Source organism: Ursus maritimus, unplaced genomic scaffold (genome assembly GCF_017311325.1).
Source record: "Ursus maritimus isolate PB19 unplaced genomic scaffold, ASM1731132v1 scaffold_53, whole genome shotgun sequence".
In the NCBI taxonomy this organism is placed as follows: Eukaryota; Metazoa; Chordata; class Mammalia; order Carnivora; family Ursidae; genus Ursus; species Ursus maritimus.
Genome location: NW_024426697.1, coordinates 1 through 25,712, shown reverse-complemented (window position 1 = coordinate 25,712; position 25,712 = coordinate 1). Strand labels below are relative to the sequence as shown.

General features: G+C 34.8%; 2 protein-coding genes and 1 pseudogene across 2 annotated transcripts; all 3 read right to left on the bottom strand.

Annotated features, from left to right (window-relative positions):
* Positions 1-3,927: 3,927 nt before the first annotated feature.
* Positions 3,928-16,089, bottom strand: LOC103656565 (annotated as a pseudogene).
* Positions 16,090-17,095: 1,006 nt separating this feature from the next.
* Positions 17,096-18,047, bottom strand: LOC103656566 (olfactory receptor 6C1). The gene has a single exon (XM_040622772.1). It carries the CDS (start codon positions 18,032-18,034, stop codon positions 17,096-17,098), a length of 939 nt encoding a protein of 312 aa, XP_040478706.1. The 5' UTR covers positions 18,035-18,047.
* Positions 18,048-22,595: 4,548 nt separating this feature from the next.
* LOC103656567 (olfactory receptor 6C3-like) lies at positions 22,596-23,542 on the bottom strand. The gene has a single exon (XM_008683984.2). It carries the CDS (start codon positions 23,532-23,534, stop codon positions 22,596-22,598), a length of 939 nt encoding a protein of 312 aa, XP_008682206.2. The 5' UTR covers positions 23,535-23,542.
* Between the last annotated feature and the right edge of the window lie 2,170 nt (positions 23,543-25,712).

Sequence of the window (25,712 nt, the reverse complement as noted above, 5' to 3'; positions counted from 1 at the left end):
CTTTATTTTCTCAAAAATAAAATCGATGAACATATTTGAGGAATACAGCCCCACTTTAAACCCCAGACACCACTTTTGAGGGTGTTCATTTAAGAGACAATGAAAGACTGTACACACTTAACTCATTGACTCAGTGTGAGTTCCCTCCGTTACTGTGAAGAAAGTGCCATGAAAGAGGTGAAGTATCATAAACAAGGTCAGACGTCAGACATTAGTTCGTAGTAGACTCGGAATTCCCAACTCTTTCTGCCTGAAACGGGAGCATGTACTACTTATTAAACCTGCATTCGATGAGGAAGATCAAATTCAGAGACCAAACTCTTCTGAAAATTAATAGAGGAATAAATTATTATGACAAACAGGAAATGTAACATGCTCATTTTTCATAATCTTTGATAAAGACAGATGACATAACAAACCCAAATTATTCTATGTATTCTGATGAAAAGTTGAGGTATGCATTAATGAATCAGTGCTAAGAAAAAGAAATTTTTCATTGGCTTCAACTTTACAATCTTACCTCTATTTGTCACACAAATGACTGCATCAGCTGGTTGAAATGATTTAAAAAAAACACACAAATTGACAACTATTTCAGTTTTCGGTTAATAGATTCTGTATTTTTAAAATCAGTCTTTCTCAATACGTTGGAGTTACTTTATTTCTGCAGCTAATATTCTATTACACATTTTCCATTGCAGCTATGAGAGCAAAAATAGTGAGGAGACCTCAGATTGGGAATTACTTTGGGTCTTCCTGGACCAAGATTCTATATGGATTTTCCCCTGCATAAGGCACATGTTTTATTGACCGTATATGCCCATGTCTCACAGCAAACACTCCAGTGAATCAAATGTGCCAACCAGGGCCTAGAGGAAAATACACTGAGGATTATACAAATGTTATCAACAGTTGCACCAATATTAGAACAGGAAACTTTTGGGATAATGCCCAAAGAGAGAGAAAGGCATAAGAAGTAAGCCAGAAGCATATGGAATATTTTGCATATGATTTAAATGAGAAAATAACTAAACGTGCAAAACTTTGGGAGAGGTTTCCTGAATTTCCTAAATCAGGATTTCTCTCAAGACGCTCCCACTTCTTTTTTTGCTGAGTAAAATACTGGGGCAACTTAATCTTATATGAAAACACTACATTTTAATCATATACTAAAATGTCTCCATAAAAGTGGCTCTCCAAGCTAGTAGGTATCAAATAAATTATTCAAAAACACTAAATATAGAACAACAAAAAGAATGGGGTAGAGTGCAGTGCTCAGTGATTCCCTTTGAAAGACTTGAAAAACTATGGATTAAATACTCATCGAACTCTTCAGTCTTTTCCAAGAATCACTTAAAGTAATTCTCCCATCATAGTAATGGTGGTAATTTTGAGAAGTATCTACTATCCAGAAGGTCCCTTTCCATTTGAAAGATGTGCTGGGTTTAACCCTGTAATTAATGGAAACATAAAATCTAGGAACTTGGCAGGATTTTACCACTCTGATTTCTTTCTGTCATATTTTAGAAATGACAAAAAAAGCAGTCTGTTGAATCAATCACTATTTTTTTTCCCTCAACAAGTATCTTTCAAGGATCTGCTATCTTTAAATAGTATACAAAACAGTGGGGATAAAATGGAATCAAAATAGATAAGATTTCCATTTCCACACAATTACAAAAATCAAGGTCAAGCCAATGAGAGAAAATGTTCTGAAAGTTATAAAGTAACATGTCTCTCAGTTCAGAACTTTTTTTAGTACACCAAGCCATTTTTTAATCAGCAAATTTATCCATTATATCAAGTAATATATACTATTGATCCCATTATTTTTTAATCATTTTTCGAATATGAAATTATATAAAAGTATAGTTTCAACGTTTTCTGACTTTTCTGTTGATTCACACATTCACCAAAAGTTGTTCCAAAATAGTGATTCTTTGCTTGTTAGATATTCTAAATTACTCTGATTCAACCACAGTATGTAATAAATTATGTGATCAAAGTGATTGGAGGGTGATGATCAACTTGTTCGTATCACAGCTAATGAGTATAACCAGCATATCTATAAAAAAGCTATTTTAACAGCTATCTTTAATTTCTATTGAAGGTCTCCTATATACATAAATTTGTTACTTTCGGGGCTTAAAGCTTCCAAAGAGTATTTTTAGCTTGATATATAAGTGCCTGTTATATACAAGAATATCAGTGGAAGGCAATAAGAACAAGGATTTTTTTTTTTTAATGGGATTTGAGATCTAGGAGAGATAGGTTCAAATTCAAGATTTGTTATTTATTCAAGTAAGATTGGGAAATTCTTAAAGGCTTTTCTTTCTTCATTTCTAAAATAGGTTTAACAATGCAAATTTTTAATGAATTAAATAAAACATAATATGTGGAGTTGTCTGTCTCTGTTGAGGAGTAGCTTGAGAGAAATCAATATGCATGCAAAGAACATATAGAAATGGGAGATTAAACAGAAGAATAATGTTCTCAGACATTGGATACCTTCAGTTTCCAGTTCTGAATGTAAGAAGCCACAAGTCACCACTTGGGTCTAACAACAAGAAAAGAGTTGAACAGCCTGAAAAATCAACTAATTTTGGATCCTGAGACCAAGCAAATCACTGCCCTCAAGATTGAAAATCAGACAGATAAAATCAAGGAGTGAAGGTTTAAGGGAGCTCATGAGCAGAAACTGCCATTGGGTCCAGTGGGAGTAGGAAAACCTGAAATGTAAGTGACGATTTGTGGAGGCTCAGTGAGGAAACTCAGAGACTTGAAAGCTCTGGGGGAACCAAGATATATGAGGATCCTGCCATATTGTGAGATTTATTTCCAAGAGTTCAACCAGATTCAGACGGGGAATGTCAGAAAAATCACCTTGTGCTTCTTCAGGGGAAGAGGAAAAGGGACCATTTTGAAATACATGAGAGTGCTGCGTTCTTAAGAGAGCCAGCCCTCACAGAAATCTAGCTGACCAGAGCCTAACCTGCTGGGACACTATAGAGCTTAACTGACCCCGGACAAGGAAATACCCAACTCCAGTATCCTCTAGCCTTCCACGTGGCAGAAGAGAAATACCCAACTCCAGCCCACTGTAACCTTCCTGTTCTACTTAAGTGGGGGGGGGGGACTGAGAAACACTTATGAAGTTCACAGCCCAGAGGCCTAGGCTCACTGAGAGCCTGAGCCCTAACCACAGGACCGCAGAATGCTTCCCCTCCCCCCATGCCTGACCATCACATTTCTAAAGGTCTGCTTGCTCTGGTTCTTTTTACCCAGTGCATCGTGACTGGGTGTCAAGAAAACAGTACAAGCATAACGAAGGCAAAAAACAATCTGAAGAGGCGGAGAATGATTCAGAACCAGGCATGGCAGAGGTGTTAGAATGATAAGACTGGAAATTTGAAACAAATATGTTTAATACCACAAGGACTCTAGTGGATAAAGTAGATGGAATGCAAGAACAGAAGAGGAAAACGGAGAGAGTTACAATCCAAAAAAACCCATAACAAACAAACAAACAAACAAACAAAAACAACCACCGCCACTAACAAAAATAAAAACAATCCTGAAGAAATAACAAATTCCTTGGACAAACAGAAATTAAATGTATGTGTTGTCAGTATCCAGGCTTGAAGGAAATTGTTAGAAGAAATGCTTTAAGAAAAAGGAAAATAATATAGGTCACAAAGTCAGATCTACATAAAGTAAGGAAGAGCATTACAGAAAGAATAGTGAAGGTAAAATAAAAACGTTTGTTAACTGAGGGCACTTGACATACTCTAGGTGATTGTAGGCTGCTGAGGACAAGAAGGATCTGGATGGGAGGATGTGACTTCAAGGACCGGAGTTAACACAGAGAGAAACAGAGCGAGCAAGGGATTACAAACTCCAACAAAATAAGAAAAAGGGCAAAATCTTTTAATTGGGAATATCCCCATGGAAGTCTGAGAAGACACATCCTTGGAAAAGTTTTGAGAGGCCCCCAGAATTTTGTGGACTGAAGCTGGGCTGAATGGTGAGGGTCTTCCTCTGCAAAAATTCAGGTTTACAAGACTGTGAGAGATGTTTTTTTTTTTTTTTCAAATGCATATGTATCAACACAGAGGTTCAAGGAACATGAAGAAACAGAAAAATGCTCCAATCAGAAAACAATATCTTTATTAGCGTAGTCTAGAGACATATAGGCACGTCTGACAAATTATTCAGAACAACTGTCATATGGTGCTCAATGAATTAGAGAAGTGGCATATGTGTTAGTTTTTCTGCATTTGTTTCAAATCTTTACCAAGTATAAATATATTTTTAAAGATTTTGCTTATTTATTTGACAGAAAAAGTGAGAGAAAGATACCACAAGTGGGCAGAGACGCAGTCAGAAAGAGCTGGAGAAGCAGAATCCCCGCTGAGCAAGGAGCCTGACGTAGGACTCCATGCCAGGACCCTGGGGTCAGGACCTGAGCCGATGGCAGATGCTTAAATGACTGAGCCACCCAGGTGCCCCAAGTATAAATATTTTTTTAAAAATGATGGAGAGCATGGAAATTCTATAAATAGTACTCAGTAACATGATCAATATTTACCTAGTTATATGCACTAAATATCACAAAATATAAAGCTCTACATTTAAAGTGCAAATCACAGCTACTTACTGCTTTTAAGAACTGAATTTAATATACAATAGTATAGGAAGTGTAGATTTTTAAATGTTAAGAGATCACCAATGAACTACTTGAAAACACATAAGAAATCACACACTAATTTTGAAACCGTGTGCACCTTTTAGGGAATTTATTAACAAAATTAATACTATTTTCCACATTGTGCTATAGAGAATGTCTTATAGAAATACATTTCATTTCCACAAAATTTTGCAGGAGAAATAAAGTTTACCATATTTTAAAAGAAGTCAATAAGCAATGCATTGGAGAAACTTGGGTATGGAAGTGGAAGAAATGAGCTGGGAAAATATTTAATTAACTATAATGTGCATATAAGAGATTATAGGAAGAAGCATACTGATACAGAGATTTAGAAATTTCAGGATTTTACCTAGTTACTCTTTAGAGTGTCCTTTTTTTTTCTCCCCCAGAAGAAATGTTTCATTTACTTGAAGAAAATACTACTTTATGGACCACATCTTTGAAGGCTTGTTTTACTTGCTGGTTTCTCAGAGTATAAATGAAGGGGTTCAGCATGGGGGCAACAGAGGTATTGAGAATAGCTACTCCTTTTGTCAATGATGCCCTTTCTTTTGCAGAGGGATTAGCATACATAAATATACAGCTTCCATAAGAGATGGAAATGACAATCATATGAGAGGAACACGTGGAGAAAGCCTTTTTTCTCTGACTGGCAGACGGGGTTCTCAAAATCGTTCTGACAATTTACATGTAGGATAAAATCACCAATGCCAAAGTGCAGAGCAAAGCAACCCAAGCACAGCAGATCACTGTGTGGTTCATTTCTCATGCTCTCTCTCTCCTCCTCCCCTTCTCTCTCTCCTGTTTCTTCTTTAAAGATATCTAGATAGCAAGAGCATTAAAGGGAGGACATGAAATGTGTAATTCATGATGACCAAAATCACCATCGCTGATACAGTTGTAAAATATATGCTGTAGTCCATGCTGATCTTATTTTCTTTTGAGCCTCTTGTTGGCATTTGGTTGTAATACATAATTGTGAGCTTTGCTTTATTTACTAGTTTTCTTATTTGAAATGTAGCAGAAGTTTGTTAATCTTCACACAATAACTCACATTATTGAGAAATGGTAAATAAAGTCAGTACTTCTTGCTTTGTCCAACTTATGTAAATCATTACATATTGTTTGAAAATTTTTAAAAATATGCGTTTTTCTTTCTTTTGTTATCTATTTACTAGTTATACCACCACCTAAAAACAGAAATAATTGCTCTTAATTCCATCACAAAGTAAAAGTGAAAGAAGACTGAAGTACATCTTATGACATAAGAAATCAATTAACGATTTTCTTAGCAAAAAAAATCATCATTAATTATTTAATTTAATTACTAATTTTATTTTATATATTAATCTTTAGGGGTGTAATTTTCAGGATAGCATGAGAATGCTGTATACATATTAAATAGTAGAATATTATATACATATTTACTCTATGAGAGAGTTAATAGCCTTATTATATTATTTAACAAGTAGAGAACATACTTACTTACTCATTTGTTTTTTCTTGTAATTCCATGAAAATCACTAATGTTTCATATCTTCTGTGGCTTGCTAGAAATGTACATACAAAAATATTCTTATTTTTGAGCTTAAAGGGACATGCGTCTTTTTTAAATTTTATACTGAAGCACAAATTGGGAAAGTAAATACTTGCCTCGGATTTTAGCAGCTCTGTCACCCAGATTGTTGCCCAGTCCCTTCTTTCTGAGATATTAGCTTTATGAAAAAAAAATGATTCTCTTGTAATTCTGCCTCACACTTATCTTTTACATGAGAGCAGTGATCCATAAGGATATTTCAGAAACATATAGGAAAATGTCTTCTATTTGTGCTAACACATTCAGGTAATTCCCAGCTGTGCTGGATGTCCTGTGCTGTAGATTTTGATTGTTAAATTTATGACGGTTACCTCCTTTATATTTTAAATAGTCAAATTTGTGCTGTGAAGAATAGAATGCAAATCATTGCTTCTGTGCCAGACTCCGGCAAAGTTCACTCTAACCAAATTTGATTAGATTAGATTGGATTGCCTTTGATGGTTCAAAGGAAACGGTTCAGGAAATAAAAATGAAATGTCAGAAACCTTAAAAAATGTGGAAATAATACGATAGTCCTCGTCAATAGCGTTGATCTAAAAACTTAAGAAAGTACTGTTTGAAGGAAGGACTGAGAGGGTAGAACACCATTGGGTATGAGTGCAGATTCTTAAACTAGATTGGCTTTCCTCCCTTGCACTTATAGCTCAAATTTTCCAAGTCTACTTATTTTAACCTCAAAAGAAAGTTGTTCATTGATCTCCTGGGAAAAAGGACAAGTCCAGGACGGATCTGTGCTATATTATAGACCATGAGCAATTTCTGGAAGCCATCCTTGCATTTCTCAGTGGCCTTTTAACTCTTCTCTGTAATGGATCTCCCTGGAGAATGGTTGTGTTCATCTTTGTATCCCACAGAGGACCTAAAATGTTGACTTCTACAAGATAATTACTTCCATTAATCACAATTTCTTAATATTTTATGAGTAATTAAAACTGTTATGAAACCTGCTGTCTTATAAAAATAAACTCACAATCTAATTTATATTTAATCATCTGGAAATATAAATTTTTCTAAATATATCCTTTTTGTTATTTATCCTTAGGCTTTGTTGGTGTTGAAGCATTGAGAAGCAAGTTTATTTCCTAATTCTAAGTTAAATAATAACTATTATAAGGCACATCTTATGGACACATTTTTTAAAAATGCCAATACACACATTAATTTAACCCTCAGTACAAATAGCAATATTTAATTGCAGTGTCAATTTGCCCATCTAATTTTTCAACTTAGCCTTTATATATACTTGTCATATCTTTAATATTCTCATGAAAAATATCACCAAATACAAATATTTTGTTTATTTGAAATTCTGGATAGTGAATTATTATTGATTGTCTTTAACGTCATTTTTTAAGTTTTGCAAATATTTTGATAATAAAAATTATATTACATGTAATCAGTTAATAATAAGGCATACATGTATTCTATAATTATATAAACTAATAATACATATTATATCATAACTAGTTAATATTAAATAAGTGTAATATATCTAAATAAAATAACACATACACTTAACATAAAAGTACAATTGTCAGTTGGTATACTCAGATAATGACATAGTTACCAATACAGAAGTAAATCACAGTTGGAATGCAAGATTTTTTGGAAATTACTTACCGGAAGAGGGGAATTAGAACAGAGTGTGGTCTCCCCCTGCTTGTGTTCCCTCTCTCGCTGGCTGTCTCTCTCTCTGTCAAATAAATAAATAAAATCTTTAAAAAAAAAAGAGCGTGGTGGAAAAGGGAAGGAAAAGGTAGGCATCACTCAAATTTATGACTGTGTATACTGTGTTTATTTACGCAGTCAGGGGAGCACGCGGTAAAGGAGCATGCTGGCGGATGTGGCTTTATATCACAGGGAGTGACACCCTGGTCCACTTGATTTATCTTATTTTCAGCTTTATTGAGATATAATTGACAGAGAACATTGTGTAAGTTTGAAGGGTACAGTGTGTTGATTTTATACACTTGTGTAGTGTGAAATGATTACCATGATAGGGTTAGTCAACACATCTATCACTTACATATTTACCCTTTCTTTTTTGTGGTGAGAACATCTCAGCAACTGTTAACTACATAATATCGTAATCCTATAGATCAGTTTTGTTGCAAGAATGAAATGGTGTCCTGTTTTTACCCTAAAAGCCCTACTAATAGGCAACAAGAAACTCCCTCACAGTCATGGAGGGCGCATGCGCAGCAGTGCTCACTTGGCCGCATGCTCGTTCCCACGGCTTCCTGTAATTGCTGTTTGGATTTAGATGCTTAATCCAGGGGTAGGTTGGGGAACTTTTTTTTTGCAAAAATTTAGGTTTGGGAATTTTTTTTTTGCAACTGTCAGCAGGAGATACATGTTTAGTTGTCTTCTATTTTTATTCTTAGCAGCTATTGTTGGTCAATGGCAGGATCCTTTAATTCATTCTGTGCTGCAAAATGGTTATGTTCTTAATCTGTCGTTTACCATTTGCTTATTTACTGTTACGGTTTATAGGAAGAAGCCCAGATGCATGCCTGCTTTGTTTCTGTTCAGTAGTCAGAGTTGGTTCTCTAGGAGCTTTTTGTCGGTATCTTTAGGAGGACATGGCTTTATAGATTTTGTGTTTGTTGTAGGTCACATTAGTGATTGACATACATATTTCAAGGGAGATTGAAACTGGCATCACTGTCCCTTTGGAGTGCTTTAGCCAGGGGGGAGACCCTGCTCTTTGGAGAGTACATTTTCCTCTTTGATTGTTTCCTTCCCGTCTTGTAGGACAAGTGTTTCTAGGCTCATGCTACACTTTTCTGTGTTACAACTGGACTGAGTCATTTCTCCAAAGAGGCCTCCTTACATTGGTTAGGAAATGGTGAATCAAGGTAAGAAACTGGGCACTAGCTGTGATAATTACTATGAGTTCCATCATCCGTTCTAGGTATTTTCAGTGGACAGGGCCAGCAAACACGTATTTTTTTTTCCAAGTAAAATGCCTGTGAGTGTAATTTCAATGTATCATTTAATTTTAAGACGACTAGTTTTATGAAACCCCTTATACCTTTTATACATGTATATTTTCTTTATCTCATGATGAGTGCCCTGGCTATGAATAGAATTAGATAAGATCGTAATATCACATTAATCCTCATTTGCTTCTTTTCCTCACACTGCACATACAACAGCATTAGAATAACAGTGACACCACTATCATCCACAACATGATTCCTACCTAGGAACAATTTAAACAATTTTTTAGCTATTCTTTTTGCCCTTAGATTAAATCCCATTTGGATGTACAGTTCAATTACAGCACTTAAGATCTCTTGGAATAATTCTGCTCCATTTGCTTATCTCAGCAACTAAATTATATTTAATTATATTTATTCCAGTTCAGTGTCATGGCTTATGCTGCTAAAATACACATTCCCTTCCACTCCTTTCAAACAATGAATTCTGACTTGCCTTCTAAGGATTCCTGAGGCAGATTTACTGAGCCATTTAAGATTGAAATTTAAAAACAATACTGAATAGTGACTAAATAAGAAGGCTAGAAAACATCTTCAAGGCTTTTGTTTTTGAAACATGTTGATGTCTTATCCTTCTAAAATCTTTACTGTCAAGTCAATATTAACGGTGATCTAATGACAAACTAGTCATTGGCAATTTCATTGATGCTCAAGGTTAGAAAAAGGACTCTATTTTAAAAAGTACATGAAATTTAAGTCTCAAATGATGTTCCTTTGACAGTCTGAGAGAGGACCTTTTGACTGGTTCCACTTTATTTCAGGTGTTTTTTTTTTTAAAGATTTTATTTATTTTATTCGACAGAGATAGAGACAGCCAGCGAGAGAGGGAACACAAGCAGGGGGAGTGGGAGAGGAAGAAGCAGGCTCATAGCGGAGGAGCCTGATGTGGGGCTCGATCCCATAATGCCGGGATCACGCCCTGAGCCGAAGGCAGACGCTTAACTGCTCTGCCACCCAGGCGCCCCCCTCAGGTGTTTTAAATAAAAAAAAAAAAATTAAAATAAAAATGATATCTATTGTGCCCGGTGGAAGTCTCCCTTAGTAATGCAATGATTTTGAAAGTCTAGTTTTTTTGTCTTATTTATTTACTGACTTATCTATTCTTTAGTTAAACCTTATTAAAAGCCATTTTAAAAATATGTTCAGAGAGTCTCTCCAAAACAGTTTGCTTTTCTGATTGTTATCCTGTTTCTTTTTCCTTTATTGAAATATTCAATAAAGTAATTACTCATGCTCACTTAATATATTAGAGAAAAGGAAAAGAATTTAATTAACATTTTGGGCAATATCTAGCTCAGCTTCATAATTGCATTGAAATACACTTCTGGCACTACTCATTCATTCTTGACAAATTAACTAGAGTTCGTGTGAAACTTTCCATCTGTCTGCATGAAACAAAATCTCCACAGTTGATCCCACTGAGTGGTTGGAAGAATTGTTTTATTGGAGTTGTCTTTTACTTTTCTTCATAATTAATTTAGATGACCATTTCCCTGACTCAATCTGAATTTTTTATATTTCTTCATTTCAACGAAGATAAGCAGACTCAGTTTTTTGAAATTCATACAATTGTATATAGAAACAACCCAAAGGAAAAAAAGATCACCAAATCACATTTAATAGTATTTTCAGAAATAGTAACACAAGTGTCTGTAGGGGTTTATGCTGAATATCAACTCAAAACCTCATGCTCTGTAATTTATGTGGTACTTACTAGGACATACGAATAGCTGTTTTATTTATTTTACTTTTCTTTTAGTTGGAATTAATTCCTAACTTTGGGAAGGTTGTTCACTGTTGTGGTTTAACAAAATCATTATTTATTTCAGTAATATTTAAGGATTTTTTTATTTATCTCATTTAGTTCTTATAACATAGTTAGTAGACTTTATTATCTTTGTTCCAAAATGAAGAACTGAGGCTCAGAGTGGCTATGTACCTTACATAAATTCATATAGCTAGCAAGTGTCAAATATAATGTGAAATTGAAGTCTGTTCTCTTAAACAGAATACCACATAGCCTATATTCAATTGGAAACACACAGATGGGGACATACTAACTTCCTGTCTTTAACTGTGAGTGACTACATTGATATAATAAAAAAAAAAATACTATCCTATTTTTATACTTTCTGATATAAACAATTGCAAATTATAACCTCAATACATGCCATTTAATCTGTTTAAAAGTTGAGCTAAATAATGAACCAATGATAAGGTTTGAGAGACTTTCACTACCTTCTATATGCCTGACTTAATTCTGCTTTTCATACAGGTTTGCAAACACAGAATGAGTGGAATAGTAAAATGTTAACAAATTCCATCATTGTCATCTAGAGGAGCCAGCATTTCTGATAGCCTTCCCTTTGCCGTTGAACAAGTATATTTTCTAGTATTGACATTTTGTCTTATCCTTCCCATTTTTTCCAAGGGGAATATAGTTTTTTAACTGTAGAGAGTAAGAAAGAATCAAATGTATAAAAGAGAGAAAAATATCAGAAAGTGTTTTAAAACTCTTTGGCATGGCTTCTACACAGATTTAACTTGTACAAGTACTTACTACTGTCTATTCTCTCTGCCACTCACTCAAGGGGAATAATTCAGTGAATCAAAATTGTCAGAATAGGAATGTACATAAACTACTAACATATAAAACACTGACTTTAGAAAGGAAATCCTGGGGTACAGTGTCCAATGTGATATGAAAAGAAAAATTCCAACAAGGAGACAACCACACTAAGTATGAAGTTTGTTTTCCTTGACATTATTTTTCAAACAGAGATAAGCTACCAAATATTTTAATTCCTAACATAGATCTCAACTAAATGCATCTTTACGCCATGACATTTTTTAAAATTGGTAATCTACCACATTGTACTAAGTCCATTTCTTGATTCCATTATTATTAATCTGCCTCCTAGTGAGAAATTTTGGTACCTATCATACTGTTAGTACATTACACGTAATATCGTTTTTCCTGTTTACCCTATTGCTCACCAGCAATGACAGCTGAAGAGTTTCTTGTTTTGACTGACTAAAGTTCTAACTTATATGTCAAGTATTATATTAAGAGTTAGTACCCTCCCTGATTAGATTATAATAATATAATTATGTGCAGATAAGATAAGGTGAGTAAAACACCAGTAAAATTGTGCTTATTTAGTAAAAGCTGTGCAAAATTTGTAAGTCCTTACAGAGTTTCAAATATATATAAAAGAGAGCAAACACAAGTTTTTCTTAGTTTTGTTTTGTTTTTCAAATTAGGCTATGATATTGGCTGTTATAGCTCAAGACCTTAGGCAAATCATCCAACATTTCTAAGCACCAATTTACACATTGGTAAAAAGGGATAATCATGTCTAATTTGTCATATAGCTGTGAAGATTAAATATGATATGGTGTAGAACCTACCTTGTTTTTCATATGACACAAAATACATGCTCTCTATAGAAGAGTTGTTATTTATGAAATTCCTATCAAACTTTTAGTTGGCATAAGAATTAGTGGCTGCCTTGGGGTGGCCTGGGTGGCTCAGTCGGTTAAGCGGTCAGCTCTTGATTTCAGCTTGGGTCATGATCTCAGGGTCTTGAGTTCAAGCTGTGTCAGGCTCCATGCCCAGAGCAGGCAGCATGCCCTCTCCCTCTGCTCCTCTCCCCACCCTCACATGCCCTCTCTCTCTCTCTCTAAAATAAATAAATAATAAATAAATAAATAATAAATAACTCTTTAAGAAAAATAAAAAAATAGTTAGGGGCTGCCTAAATATTTATGTTATATTTTTATAAAAAATAATGCAGCAAATAAAAAAAGTTTATGAAACAAGACATAACACATGACTTCATATCTAGAAAACATAGGATACACGACCTTCAAATAATTTGTAAGTGGTAACATAATGCACCCAAGTTTATTAACCAAATGGGAAGAATTGGACAGACACTACAGATAGTATGCAAAACCAATGGTGCTGCTAGATATTTATTTCATGACTCAGGTAACTTTAAAAAGGAAAAATAATTTTATATCAATAAGAGAAGAGATATTTAAAATAAATTGAAACAGTATTGACTTAAATCATTACAGTATAAAACATTTGTTACTGAAGTTTAGTCGATACACAGTCTGTACTACATTAGTTTCAGTTGTACAACCTAGCATTTCAAGAAGTCCATACATTATGCTGTGCTCACCACAAGTGCAGCTGCCATCTGTCACCATCCAGAGCTATTACAATAGCATTGGCTATATTCCTGAGGCTGTACCTTCTATTCCTGTGACTTATTTATTCCATTATTGAAAGTCTGTACATTTTACTCCCTTTCACACATTTTGCCCATCTCCCTACCCCTTCCTTCTGACAACCATCAGTTTGTTCTCGGTATATATGGATCTGTTTTTGTTTTGTTTGCTTGTTTATTCATTGCTTTGTTTTTGAGATTCCAAATATAAGTTAAATCATATGGTATCTGTCTTCCTCTGTCTGACCTGTTTCATCTAGTGAAACACCCTCTAGGTCAATCCATATTGTTGCTAATGGTAGGATCTTATCCTTTTTTATGGCTGAGTAATATTCCATTATATATATGTCACAACATCTTTATCCTTTCATCTATCAATGTACACATGGATTGCTTCCATATCTTGGCTATTGTGAATAATGTGGCAAAAAACACAGGGGTTCATATATCTTTTGGGATTAGTGTTTTTGATCAAACATTTTGATTAATCAGAATAGTCAGCAAAATGATTTATGTTCCATAACTACTGGTTTTATATTCATAATCACAAATCACTGACATGGAACCTACAGATAGTTTTAAAGGAAGACACAACTCAGCCACATCCATGTTATCAAGAGTGTTTTTAGCAAATGAGCTCAGCATTTCCTGTATCTGTGATATGGATATAGAAAGATAGTACAAATTAGTTTAAATTTCATTTTCTTTTATTGAATCTTCATGAGAACATTCATTCATACTACCCAAAACTTTGATTTGTTTGTATGAAACAGTACTTCAAGGACCAAATCTTTGAAGGTTTGTGTACTTTCTGGTCCCTTAGGTGTAAATAAAAGTGTTCAGCTTAAGGGCAACAGAATTACTGAGAATAGCTACTTCTCTTGTCAATGATGCCTTTCTTTTCTTTTCTTTTCTTTTCTTTTTTTTTCTTTTTTTTCTTTTTTTTTTTTTGGCAGAAGAATTAACATATATGGAAATAGAAATGGCAATCATGTGAGTAGAGCAAGTAGAGAAAAACATTTTTTTCCTCTGACTAGCAGATGTGATTTATATGTAGGACAAAATCACCAATGCCGAAGTAAATAGCAAAGTAACCGAAACAAAGCAAAGCCAATTACTACAAGGAGCCATGTATCTGAATGAGACGCAAAAAAGAAAGACAGCCACATGCAAAGTGTTCCATGACATTGGAAACACAGTAATCCAGCTGGGTGAGGAGTGTAAGTGGTGGGAAATGGTCAGAACCCTGCCCAGCAATGCACGTAACAGAAACAGGTTACAGAGTTTCCTGTTCATGATGGTTGTATAATGCAGGGGCTTGCAAATGGCAACATAGTGATCAAAGAACATGGCAATTAGAATTTGAAATTCAGTTACCCCATGAAAATAAAGAGTAGTTGGGCTGCACAACTGTTATAGGAAATGATATAATCCCTGGTGATAATTACCCCCAGAAATCAAGGAATACATGTAACTGTAAATGAGATTTCTAAGAAAGAGAAGTTCTAGCTAAGAAATACGTAGGTGTCTGTAGATGAAAGCCCACCCAAGTGAGGGTGATGATAAGTTTCCATTCACACTTAACATGTACGTGGTAAATAGAAAGAGTAAAATCACAATCAGAAATCAGGATCATCAGAAAGGCTCAACAGGACGAACTCTGATTATCGTGTGGTTGTTTATTTCTTTCTCTTCCATTTTTATTTCTTTTAAAGATATTACCCTAGGTGAAACAAGCGGAAGGACAAACAAATGCATGATTCCACTTATGTGAGATGTTAAATCAGTCTATCTCACGGAAATGGAGAGTAGAACGGTGGCTGTCTTAGGAAGGAGCAGGGTGGGCAATGGGGAGTTGCTGTTAGCTGGTATAAAGTTCAGTTCTGTAAGATGAATAAGTTCTCAAGATGTTGCAGATGAATATTGAAGAACATTGTTTGCTGTACTACATTCTGTCTACACTTAACAATACTGTATTGTGCCCTTAAAAATACAAGTGGGTAGATATCGAGTTAAGTGTTCTTACCACTTTATAAATATAATTTGTATTATTCACAATGATAGCAGTTAGCTATAGAGACCAATATTAATAATAATCACTACTATTTATTGATAGCTAATTATGCTATGTACTTGACAGGTTCATTTCCATCCCTATGGTACATCATATATGACAGATTTATCTGACACCTGATTTACCAATGGGGAAGTATGTTGAGATGCTATAGAAACCCTAACTTTGTCAAACATTTGCCTTCTTTCACATACAAATTATACTTCAGATAGGATGAAATTGAGAAGTCGTAAGTTTTCTCTTACATTTTGAATGCGATTTTCTATTACTTATTTTATTTTTTTCTCAACAACTCCTGTACTTTATTTCTCAGTTGAATGTTTTGCACAGAAATCATTAGGATTGGTGCAGCACTAATTAGGATTATAGTATATTTTCTATTACTAAAAAGTGGTTTATATTATTTAGAATACTTTATTGTATCCATAATCTTTCATTTTCTCTCTCACACACACTTACATACACATACATCTTTCCAAAATACTTTAGGCACTTAATACCTTAAGTAGAATGAGTGAAAGAGTATGTTAACAGGTGAAATTCTAATTTTATATGAAATGGAAAATTTTGTTCTGTTATGAAGTTTTTATTTTCTACAAAACTTAAATGATTTTGTTCTTTAGGCATCAAGTAATTTAGACACATGCCCAGTTTCAAACTACTCCAAAACTAGAAAAGGAGCTATACATATATATTTCAGCATAGTCAGAAAGTGAAGCATACATTCCATGGAATTAGAGAAGTTAAACTTATTCTACATATCTAAGACACTATTTCCTCACTACTTTCTACAGTATGTGTATACATATGTATGTATATATGCATCTACTTGTACATCTACCTATATCTTCGAGTCATAATGGGATTTGGAAATATGGAGATGTATTTAACACCGTCCCTACGAAAGTATATATGTTAAATAGCTATGCTTTTTTTTTTTTTAACCAATAGATACATTGTATGAACACACCCTACTTAGTGAGCAATGTTTCTTGGTTTTTAAATGAAATATTTCAAGTTTTTCAATAAATCATATGGCATTTCAAGAATTTTTTTTCCTAGAGAAACTGCAAGACGGTGAAGGGATTTCTGAACAAAGATCAATGAAAATCACAAAATTATATTTTCTGCATAGAGTAAGGAAAATATCACATCAATATTTACAGGTCTCCTCTATTCCAGGTGATAGTTATTTTCCTAAACAAAATGCAAAGTATAACTTTACAAGTTAAAACAACTAATGATCAAGAAGTTGAAGCTAACCAAGGGTTCAGAAGAACAGGAGCCAGAAGGACGTATGAAGTTATTTCAACCAAATGAGAAATATATTAGTTCTGCCTGTAACCTGTTAGAAAGAAAGAATGAATAAGGATGACAGAAAGGCCATTGTAATTTGAAGAAGTTGCTCAAATTTCATGTTTGTGTATTTTAAATTGCCATGCAATATGTGTGTCTAATTTATGACACCATAGCATTTCATTTGCTTGAGAAAAATACAATCTTCCTTGCCCTGTCCATGAAGGCTCGCTTGACTTGCTGGTTCCTTAGGCTGTAAATAAAGGGGTTCAGCATGGGGGCTACTGAGGTGTTCAGCACAGCAACTCCCTTGCTCAGAGACACTCTCTCTTTTGCTGAGGGTTTAATGTACATGAAAATGCAGCTGCCATAGGAGATGGAGATGACAATCATGTGGGATGAACATGTGGAAAAGGCCTTTGTCCTCTGACTGGTAGAAGGAAGCCTCACAATCGTTCTGATGATATATACGTAGGACAGAATTATTAATGCCAAAGTGAACATTAAAGTAAACACAGCACAGGAAAACCCCAGTATCTCTAGGAACTTTGTGTCTGAACAAGAAAGTTGTAGCAGGGGAAAATAATCACAGGTGAAATGGTCAATAATATTAGACTTACAGTAATTAAGGTTTAAGAGCAAGATGAGCGCAGGGAATATGATTAAGAATGAAATCAGCCATGAAGAGAAGACAAGGAGTATGCAGACTCTGGGATTCATGATGGTCATGTAATGCAGAGGTTTGCAGATGGCAATGTAATGGTCATAGGACATGACAGCCAGGAGGTAAAATTCAGTGACTCCCAAAAGAATGAAAAAAAAGAACTGAGCCATGCAATCATTAAAGGAAATGGTTTTATCTCCTGTAATCAGGGTGCCCAGGAGCTTGGGTATGCTGACAGTTGTGAATGAAACCTCTAGCAAGGAGAAGTTTCTGAGGAAGAAATACATGGGGGTCTGGAGGTGAGGATCCAGCAGGGTAAGGGTGATAATGGTCAGGTTCCCCGTGATGCTGAGCATGTAGGTGATGAACAGAAAGACGAAGATCACCCCCTGAAGCTGTGGGTCATCTGACAATCCCAGGAGGATGAACTCTGTTACTTCTGTGTGGTTTCTCATTCTTCAGCTGCTTATCTGTTGTTCTCCTGCCAGACCTCTAGGAGAAAACACAAGGAACAAACCTGAAGTGAGGATTAGCAAAGGTCCAAGTGTGGAGCCAGAATTTGGCAGAAATACTATGTGTTTTCATCTACAGGTGAGATTTTATGACTCTTCGACTCATGTTTCCTAGCCCACAAACATCTGTGCTGAAATCTCTTGTAAACTCATCTGCTACATTGTGGAAGTCTGAAAGTTAGGACAGAGTCCGACTTTCAGAGCCTTTGCAACCTGGCCCAGTGCCTGGAAGAGTCCTAGGAGGCTTAAAGTAAACATTTATCTAATTAATTCATTCTTTCATTTTGAGTTTGTTCTTGCATCTTGCACCAATCAGGTGAAGTTCTCTACTGTATTCCCAATTCCTGGCTGCATATTACTTAGGTTGTGTCTTTGTTTTACAAGATGTGTTTTCCTACTTTACCTGCTTTTCGAGATGTATTTATCTACTGGGCCTAAATTCCCCATATGGAGTAAATTTATAAGAAAAGACATCTACAAGAAACCCAAATTTTTTGATATATAATTTTTAAAACTTCATAAAACATTATTTCAAAATTGGTTTCATTAAATTTCTTTAGAATTCATTCATTTAATTAACTTTATTCCTGCTCAGTAACAATACTCTTCCTTCATCAGGGTTTTTCCTAGGAAGCACTAGTTTTTCATAACACCTGGAAGCCTCAATATGCATTCTCATAAAATAGACAATATTTGGTTTCATTTGAATTTAATTTCAATTCAATCCCCAAATTGAAATTTCTGCACCAAATTTGCTGGCTTTGGAGATCTTAGTTTAAAAAAGGTATATCATTACTCTTCCATAGGTAATAATGTGCCATTGCACTGCATTTTTAACCTTATTTCAACTTTTTGCATATTCTTTATTTTCTTAACTTTCCTGCCAATTTTAACACTTTCTGAAAAATAATGACTTAACTGAATTACACATTTTGGCTACTGATTAAACCTTTGAGGGGATGTATGAAGAACTGTGAAGGAAGGTATTAATTTATATAGAAAGATTCATGTGAGAATCACTGAAAAGGAGTAGTTAAAGGCCAATTTTCTAGGATTGATGAATATAGGATTAAAGAATGTCTACCAAGAGACAATCCAATATCATAGACTTGGGGGAGGTATACTATACTGTGTAAAAATGTTAATGAAAATCAGTGGACTGTATTCATTTACCAACATCAGCCAAGCCTGATGGATGGATGTTATTCATTCATTCATTCAGCAGCTTTCGGGGAGAAAAACCTCATTGTTTAACAAGGTGCATATGATTCCTCAAGCCCGAAGCCATCCAAGGATGTACTCAAGCAGAGTATGAAGGATATCTCTAAGCATTTAGCTCATCTTGTTATTTCTGAATGCAGATCCATCTTTCCCCTGGAAGAACATGATTTAGGTTAAACTTAAATTATCGTCCACCCATTTCATCAAAACCAAGAACCCCTTCTGAGAACCCCTGAGACATACTCTTTGAGCTGTTCAAAATGAAAGTAACAATAATACTTCGTATTTGTTAAATAAGATGGCCACAAAGTACCTTCAAGATTTCATTCTGAAAACACCACTGCTCTGTTTTTTATTTAGTCATCAATAATCAAAGAAAAAAGGAAAAGTACATAAACTCATAATAAGATCATGGTATTAAAACAGTATTAATTTCTTACTTATGACACTCTACAGTAAACTGCTGTTGCAGAAAGTATATGGGCTCTGCTGTTAGAGAAACGTGGGTTAAAAATACAAACGGGCCGCTTAATGGATTTGTGACTGTGGATGGTACTTAATTTTCCTAAGCATCAGTTTTCTCTGTTTTCCATGCACATGAAATTTCAAGGGCGTTTTGGGAATTAATTGAAATAATATAAATGAAAGTGCTGTATAAACCATGTGGCACTAAATATGCTTTAAGAAGAGCTGGTTTATCTATTTTCGTTTAGTTGGAATTGTTTTCCAACTTTGGGCAGAATATTCATAGTGACTGTGATTGTACAAAGGCGTTATTTATTCAAATGAAATATTAAGGACTTTTATATTCTATCTCATTTAGCTTTTATGACACACCTATGGAACTTTATCTTTATTTCCAAATGAAGCACTTGGGTAATGTGGTTTTGTACCTTAGATATATTTGTATAGCTAACACGTGTTCAATATAATCAGAGACTACCTAAAATTAAAGTCTGTTCTCTTAAAGAAAGTACTACATAACCAACATTCAATTAGAAACAAGGGCACAGATATGATAGATTCTTCCTTTTGTTTAATAGAGAATGAATAAATTGATAAAATAAAACAAAATATACTAAGATCCCATTACATTTTTAAAAATAAATCCAGTCAAAATATGAAATTCCAATATATCCTTTTTAATCTGATTAAAAGTTGAGCTGAAAATAATGAAGCAATGATACAGTTTGGGAGAGTCCATTGCCTTCTATATATCCCACTTACCTCTGATTTTCATACAGGCTCGCTAACATGCAGAATGGCCAGGACATAAAAAATAGTAGCAGTTGCTGTTGTAATCCAGGAAAAGCAGCATTCCTGAACACATTACCTCTCAGTGAACCCCTTCACTTTCAACAGTTAATGTTTTTGTCCTCAATTTCCCATTTAATCTTGACTATAGAGAGTGAGACAGGATCCAATGTATGAAAGAGAGAAAATATCAGAAGTTGTGTTAAAACTGTCTGGTATGATTTCTACACAGATTTTATGTAGCATGAGCTACGTAATTTATTTGTTCTCTCTGCTGCTGGCTCACAGGGAATAATTCAGTGAATCAAAATTGCCAGAACAGGACTGCACACAAAACACTAAGGAATATAAAACATAATACACATTAGAATTCAGATTTGACAAGGAAGCTTGGGGGACAGTGTCCATGAGACAGAAAAAATAACGAGCAAACAACCATTCTAAGTGTGATTTGCTTCTCTTGAGAAACAGACTGACACAGATTACCAACCAAATAGCTCCATTCATACTTTAGAACTCTACTAAAGGTGTCTTTGGTAGAGTCATTTTTAAAAACTGGTAATCTACCACATTGTACTGTCATTCATTGTCTCCATTAACTTTAATCTGCCTTCCAAGAAGAATTTTTGGTACTCTAATACTGCTAGTACTTTACACTTTTTTCCTTCTCACTCCGTTGCTCACCAGCAATGGCAGTTGAGGAAGTTCTTGTTTTGATTGATTAATGTTCTGGTGTATACGCCAAGTATAATATTAGGAATTGGTACCTTCCCTGACTAGACTATAATAATATAATCATCTCCAAATGATATAATGTGAGTATAAAACATCAATATAATTGTGCAGGTCCTTAGTAAAAGCTAAGCAAAATATGCAGGTCCATAAGAGTTCAGAAAATGTATAAATAGAGCAAAAAAAGTTTTCATTTTTCAATTCAGGTTATCACATTGGCTATTATAACTCAAGACTTCAGGCAAATTACTCAACCTTTCAATTTACACATTTGTAAAAAAGAGTTAATCACTCTAATTTGCTATATGGCTGTGAAAACTAAACATGATATGATTTAGGACATACCTAGTTGAGTATGTGGCATAGAATAAATGCTCTCTACAGAAGAGATATTATTATTTGTGAAATTTCTTTTTTTTTTTTTTTTAAAGAATGAACTTTTCTTTTCCTCCACTCTTTTTTTTTTAAAGCTTTTTTTGTTTTAAGATTTTATTTATTTATTTGACAGAGACAGGCAGCGAGAGAGGGAACACAAGCAGGGGGAGTGGGAGAGGAAGAAGCAGGCTCCCAGCGGAGGAGCCTGATGTGGGGCTCGATCCCAGAACGCCGGGATCACGCCCTGAGCCGAAGGCAGACGCTTAACGACTGAGCCACCCAGGCGCCCCTATTTGTGAAATTTCTATTAAACTTCCAGGTGGCATGAGTGTAATGGTGACTGCCTAAATACTCATCTATCTCATATTTTTAAATATAATACAGAAAAACAAGGAGAATATATAAAATAAGACATAACATACACCTTAAGCATAGCTAGAAAATAGAAGACATATGACCTTCAAATAATTTACAAGCAATAAAATAAACAAGCCTATAGCTGAAAGGGAAGAATTGGACAAATACTGCACAGTATGCAACAAATATCATTGTTTCAGATAATATATTTTATTTTTTATAACTTTAAGAAAGAAACTGTGATATCAGTAACAGAAAATCAAATTTAAGAGTAAGATTAGCTACTACTGTACACAATATTTTTATTATTCAGAATCAGCCAAATGATATATGCTTTATAGCCACTGCCTTTCTATTTAGTATTGTAAATCAATGAGAAAATGGAACCCATAGATGGTTTGAAAGAAAGACACAACATAGTTACTTCTGGTTTAAGAGAAAAATTAAAGTGCTCAGCCTTGCAAGTACCTGGGAGATGGCTATTGGAAGACACTCTAGACATTGAAATTTTATTTGTCCTTTGTTGGGTCTTCACCATGACATCCATTCATGTTCATACATACTTTCATTTGTTTCTAGAAAACAGTACTTTATGAAGCAAGTTTCTGAGAGCTTGTTTTACTTGCTGGTTCCTCAGGGTATAAATAAAAGGGTTCAGCATGGGGGCAATTGAGGTGTTGAGAATAGCTACTCCTTTGGTCAGTGATGCTCTTTCATTTGCTGAAGGCTTGACGTACATGAATATACAGCTCCCATAAGAGATGGAAATGACAATCAAGTGAGAGGAACAAGTGGAGAAAGCCTTTTTCCTCTGACCAGCAGACGGGGTTCTCAGAATGGTGCTAAGGATGCACAGGTAGGAAAGAATCACCAAGGCCAAAGTGAAGAGCAGAGTAACAAACGCAAAGTAAAAGCCAATCATCTCTAAACGCCATGTATCCGAGCACGAGAGTCGTAAAATGGGGAAATAGTCACAAGAGAAATGATCAATTACATTGGAAGCACAGAAATCTAGCTGAAGCATGAGCATGAGTGGTGGTAAAATGGTAAGAAATCCTCCCAGCCAGGACCCAAGGACAAGCAGGGTGCAGATTTTCTTGCTCATGATGGTGGTGTAATGAAGAGGCTTGCAGATGGCAACGTAACGATCAAAAGACATGGCAGTGAGAAGAAAAAATTCAGAAACACCCATGAAGATGAAGAAAAATAGTTGAGCTAAGCAATTGTTATAGGAAATGGTCTTGACATTCGTAATGATTGCCCCCAAAAATCTGGGGATAGAGACACTGGTGAATGTAATTTCTAAGAAGGAGAAATTCTGCAGGAAGTAATACATAGGAGTCTTGAGATGATGGTCTATCAGGGTGAGGATGATGATGGTTAGGTTTCCAGTGACACTTAATACATAAGCCATAAATAAAAAGATAAAGATTACAACCTGAAGCTGTGGGTCGTCTGAGATGCCCAAGAGAACAAACTCTGTAATCATTGTATGGTTTCTCATACTGCTTTTTATTTTCTTTAAGCAAGTTCTACTGTTGAGAAACAAAACAAAAAGAAAGAGTATGTGAAGAGTAGAGGAATTGAACTGCAGTTAAGAGTTTCTTGGTTCCATATGGAGGAAAGAATATCCAATGGGAAAAAGACAGTCTCTTCAACAAATGGTGTTGGGTAAACTGGTCAGCTACATGCAGAAGAATGAAACTACACCACTCTTACACCTTATACAAAACTAAACTCAAAATGAATTAAAGACCTAAATGTGAGACCTGAAAGCATAAAAACTTTAGAAGAGCGAACAGGCAGTAATTACTCTGAAATTGGCTGTAGCAACATTTTTCTAGATATGTCTCCAGAGGAGAGGAAAATTGGTTTCTGCAGTAATAGTTATCAACATCTGTAATTTAGATATTGAGACATTGTTTCCCAGTTTCCAAGATTGTGTGCTCTTAGGACTGAAATGCCTAATTCTGAGTTTTAACTTTGACTGCTATTTACAAACTTCATTGTCTTCTAAGATTTTGGTGGAAGCTGATGACCCAGTCAAAATTCCTGAGCTTAAGAAGAGCTATGATTATTGTTATTCTTAATATATATTCTTTTAAATGTGACCAGAAGAAATACATGTGTTTCATGTCTTAGAAATATAAGACTAGAATTGCCTTGGTTGTAAATAAGAGTAAAGCTCTTATGGGAAAGAAAACAGAAGCCAGAGATATTATTGAATACATAGATGAAGCCATATAAATAACAATTTTTATTGCATACTGATCCATTTATATCATCTTCATGTTCCTTGTTTAATTAACAATTGACTTACTTTTCTGTTTTTTTTTTTTTCTTTTTAAACTATACTCACTTTGTCTTTTTACTCTCCAAATTTGTCCGAGGACAGGAAGAGTTCGTAAGGGAATTATTTGATCACAAAATATCTCATTCTCTTCTTTCCAGAAGACTAAATAAGTAGAATCAATAAAATTCTCTGTGACATTTACTTTATAGAAACCACAAATTAATAAAATGTAATCTATATGGGGCGCCTGGTGGCTCAGTCAGTTAAGCATCTGCCTTCATCCCAGGGTCCTGGGATGGAGCCCTGCATCAGCCTCCCTGCTCTGTGGGGAACCTGCTTCTCCCTCTGCCTCCAGCTCCCCCTGCTTGTGCTCTCTCTCCCTCTCTCTCTCTGTCAGATAAATAAATAAATAAATAAAATGTTTAAAAAAATATGTTGGCTAACTGAACATAATAATAAAAAAATTTTAAAAATGAAGCTCATTCTGTTTCAATTTTAAAAAGTTAACTAAAATGAACAGGTTTCTTTCTTTCTTTCTTTCTTTCTTTTTATATATATATTATGTTAGTCACCATACAGTACATCCCTGGTTTCTGATGTAAAGTTCGATGATTCATTATTTGCATATAACACCCAGCGCACCATGCAATAGTGCCCTCCTTACTACCCATCACCAGTCTATCCCATTCCCCCACTCACCTTCCCTCTGAAGCCCTCAGTTTGTTTCTCAGAGTCCATAGTCCCTCATGCATCAGAAGGGGGAATGGAACAGGTTTCTTTTTTAGTAAATTCAGTGAATTTGATTTTGGAGAAATGCTCAATGCAGAAAGATGTAAAATAAAGTCTTTTTATGATAAAAAGTGTAATCTATATGACTTTTATCCATCATGTTCTGTCTTATTCTTAGCAACCAGCATTTTATCTAGAAGTTCTCAGTAATATTTGCTGTATTATTTTCTTCCTATGGAGATAAGTGTCAAGCTCATATTCTGCCTATTTTTCTTTTATTTTTTCCTGACAATCAACATTCTCTTCCTTTAGGAATAGACACATATTTATTATAAGACACCGGCAAAATTGGCAGATCAAAAGGCAGAGATTGTTACTGTATTTTGAACAATAACTGAAATATTAATTTATAAAATTAGTAATTGTAAATATGCTAATTTGATAACTTGGGGATCCCTGAAATTTATTTCAACAAAATAACCTCTGGAAAGGAAGAGAGAGAGAAACACATTCATTGACAAGTATGGAACATACTGACTTTTGGATATGTCTAATGATTCAAGTCATAAATATAACCCCAGATTTTCTCAGTTTACATAAAGTGTGAGAGGCAGTGCACTCATAATCTACTTCAGGAGGTTTTTGTCATGAGTTCATCCT

Excerpts from the sequence above, each read along its gene's own strand:
- LOC103656566 (XM_040622772.1), bottom strand. The coding sequence starts at position 18,034 with ATGAGAAACCACACAGAAGTAACAGAGTTCATCCTCCTGGGATTGTCA.
- LOC103656567 (XM_008683984.2), bottom strand. The coding sequence starts at position 23,534 with ATGAGAAACCATACAATGATTACAGAGTTTGTTCTCTTGGGCATCTCA.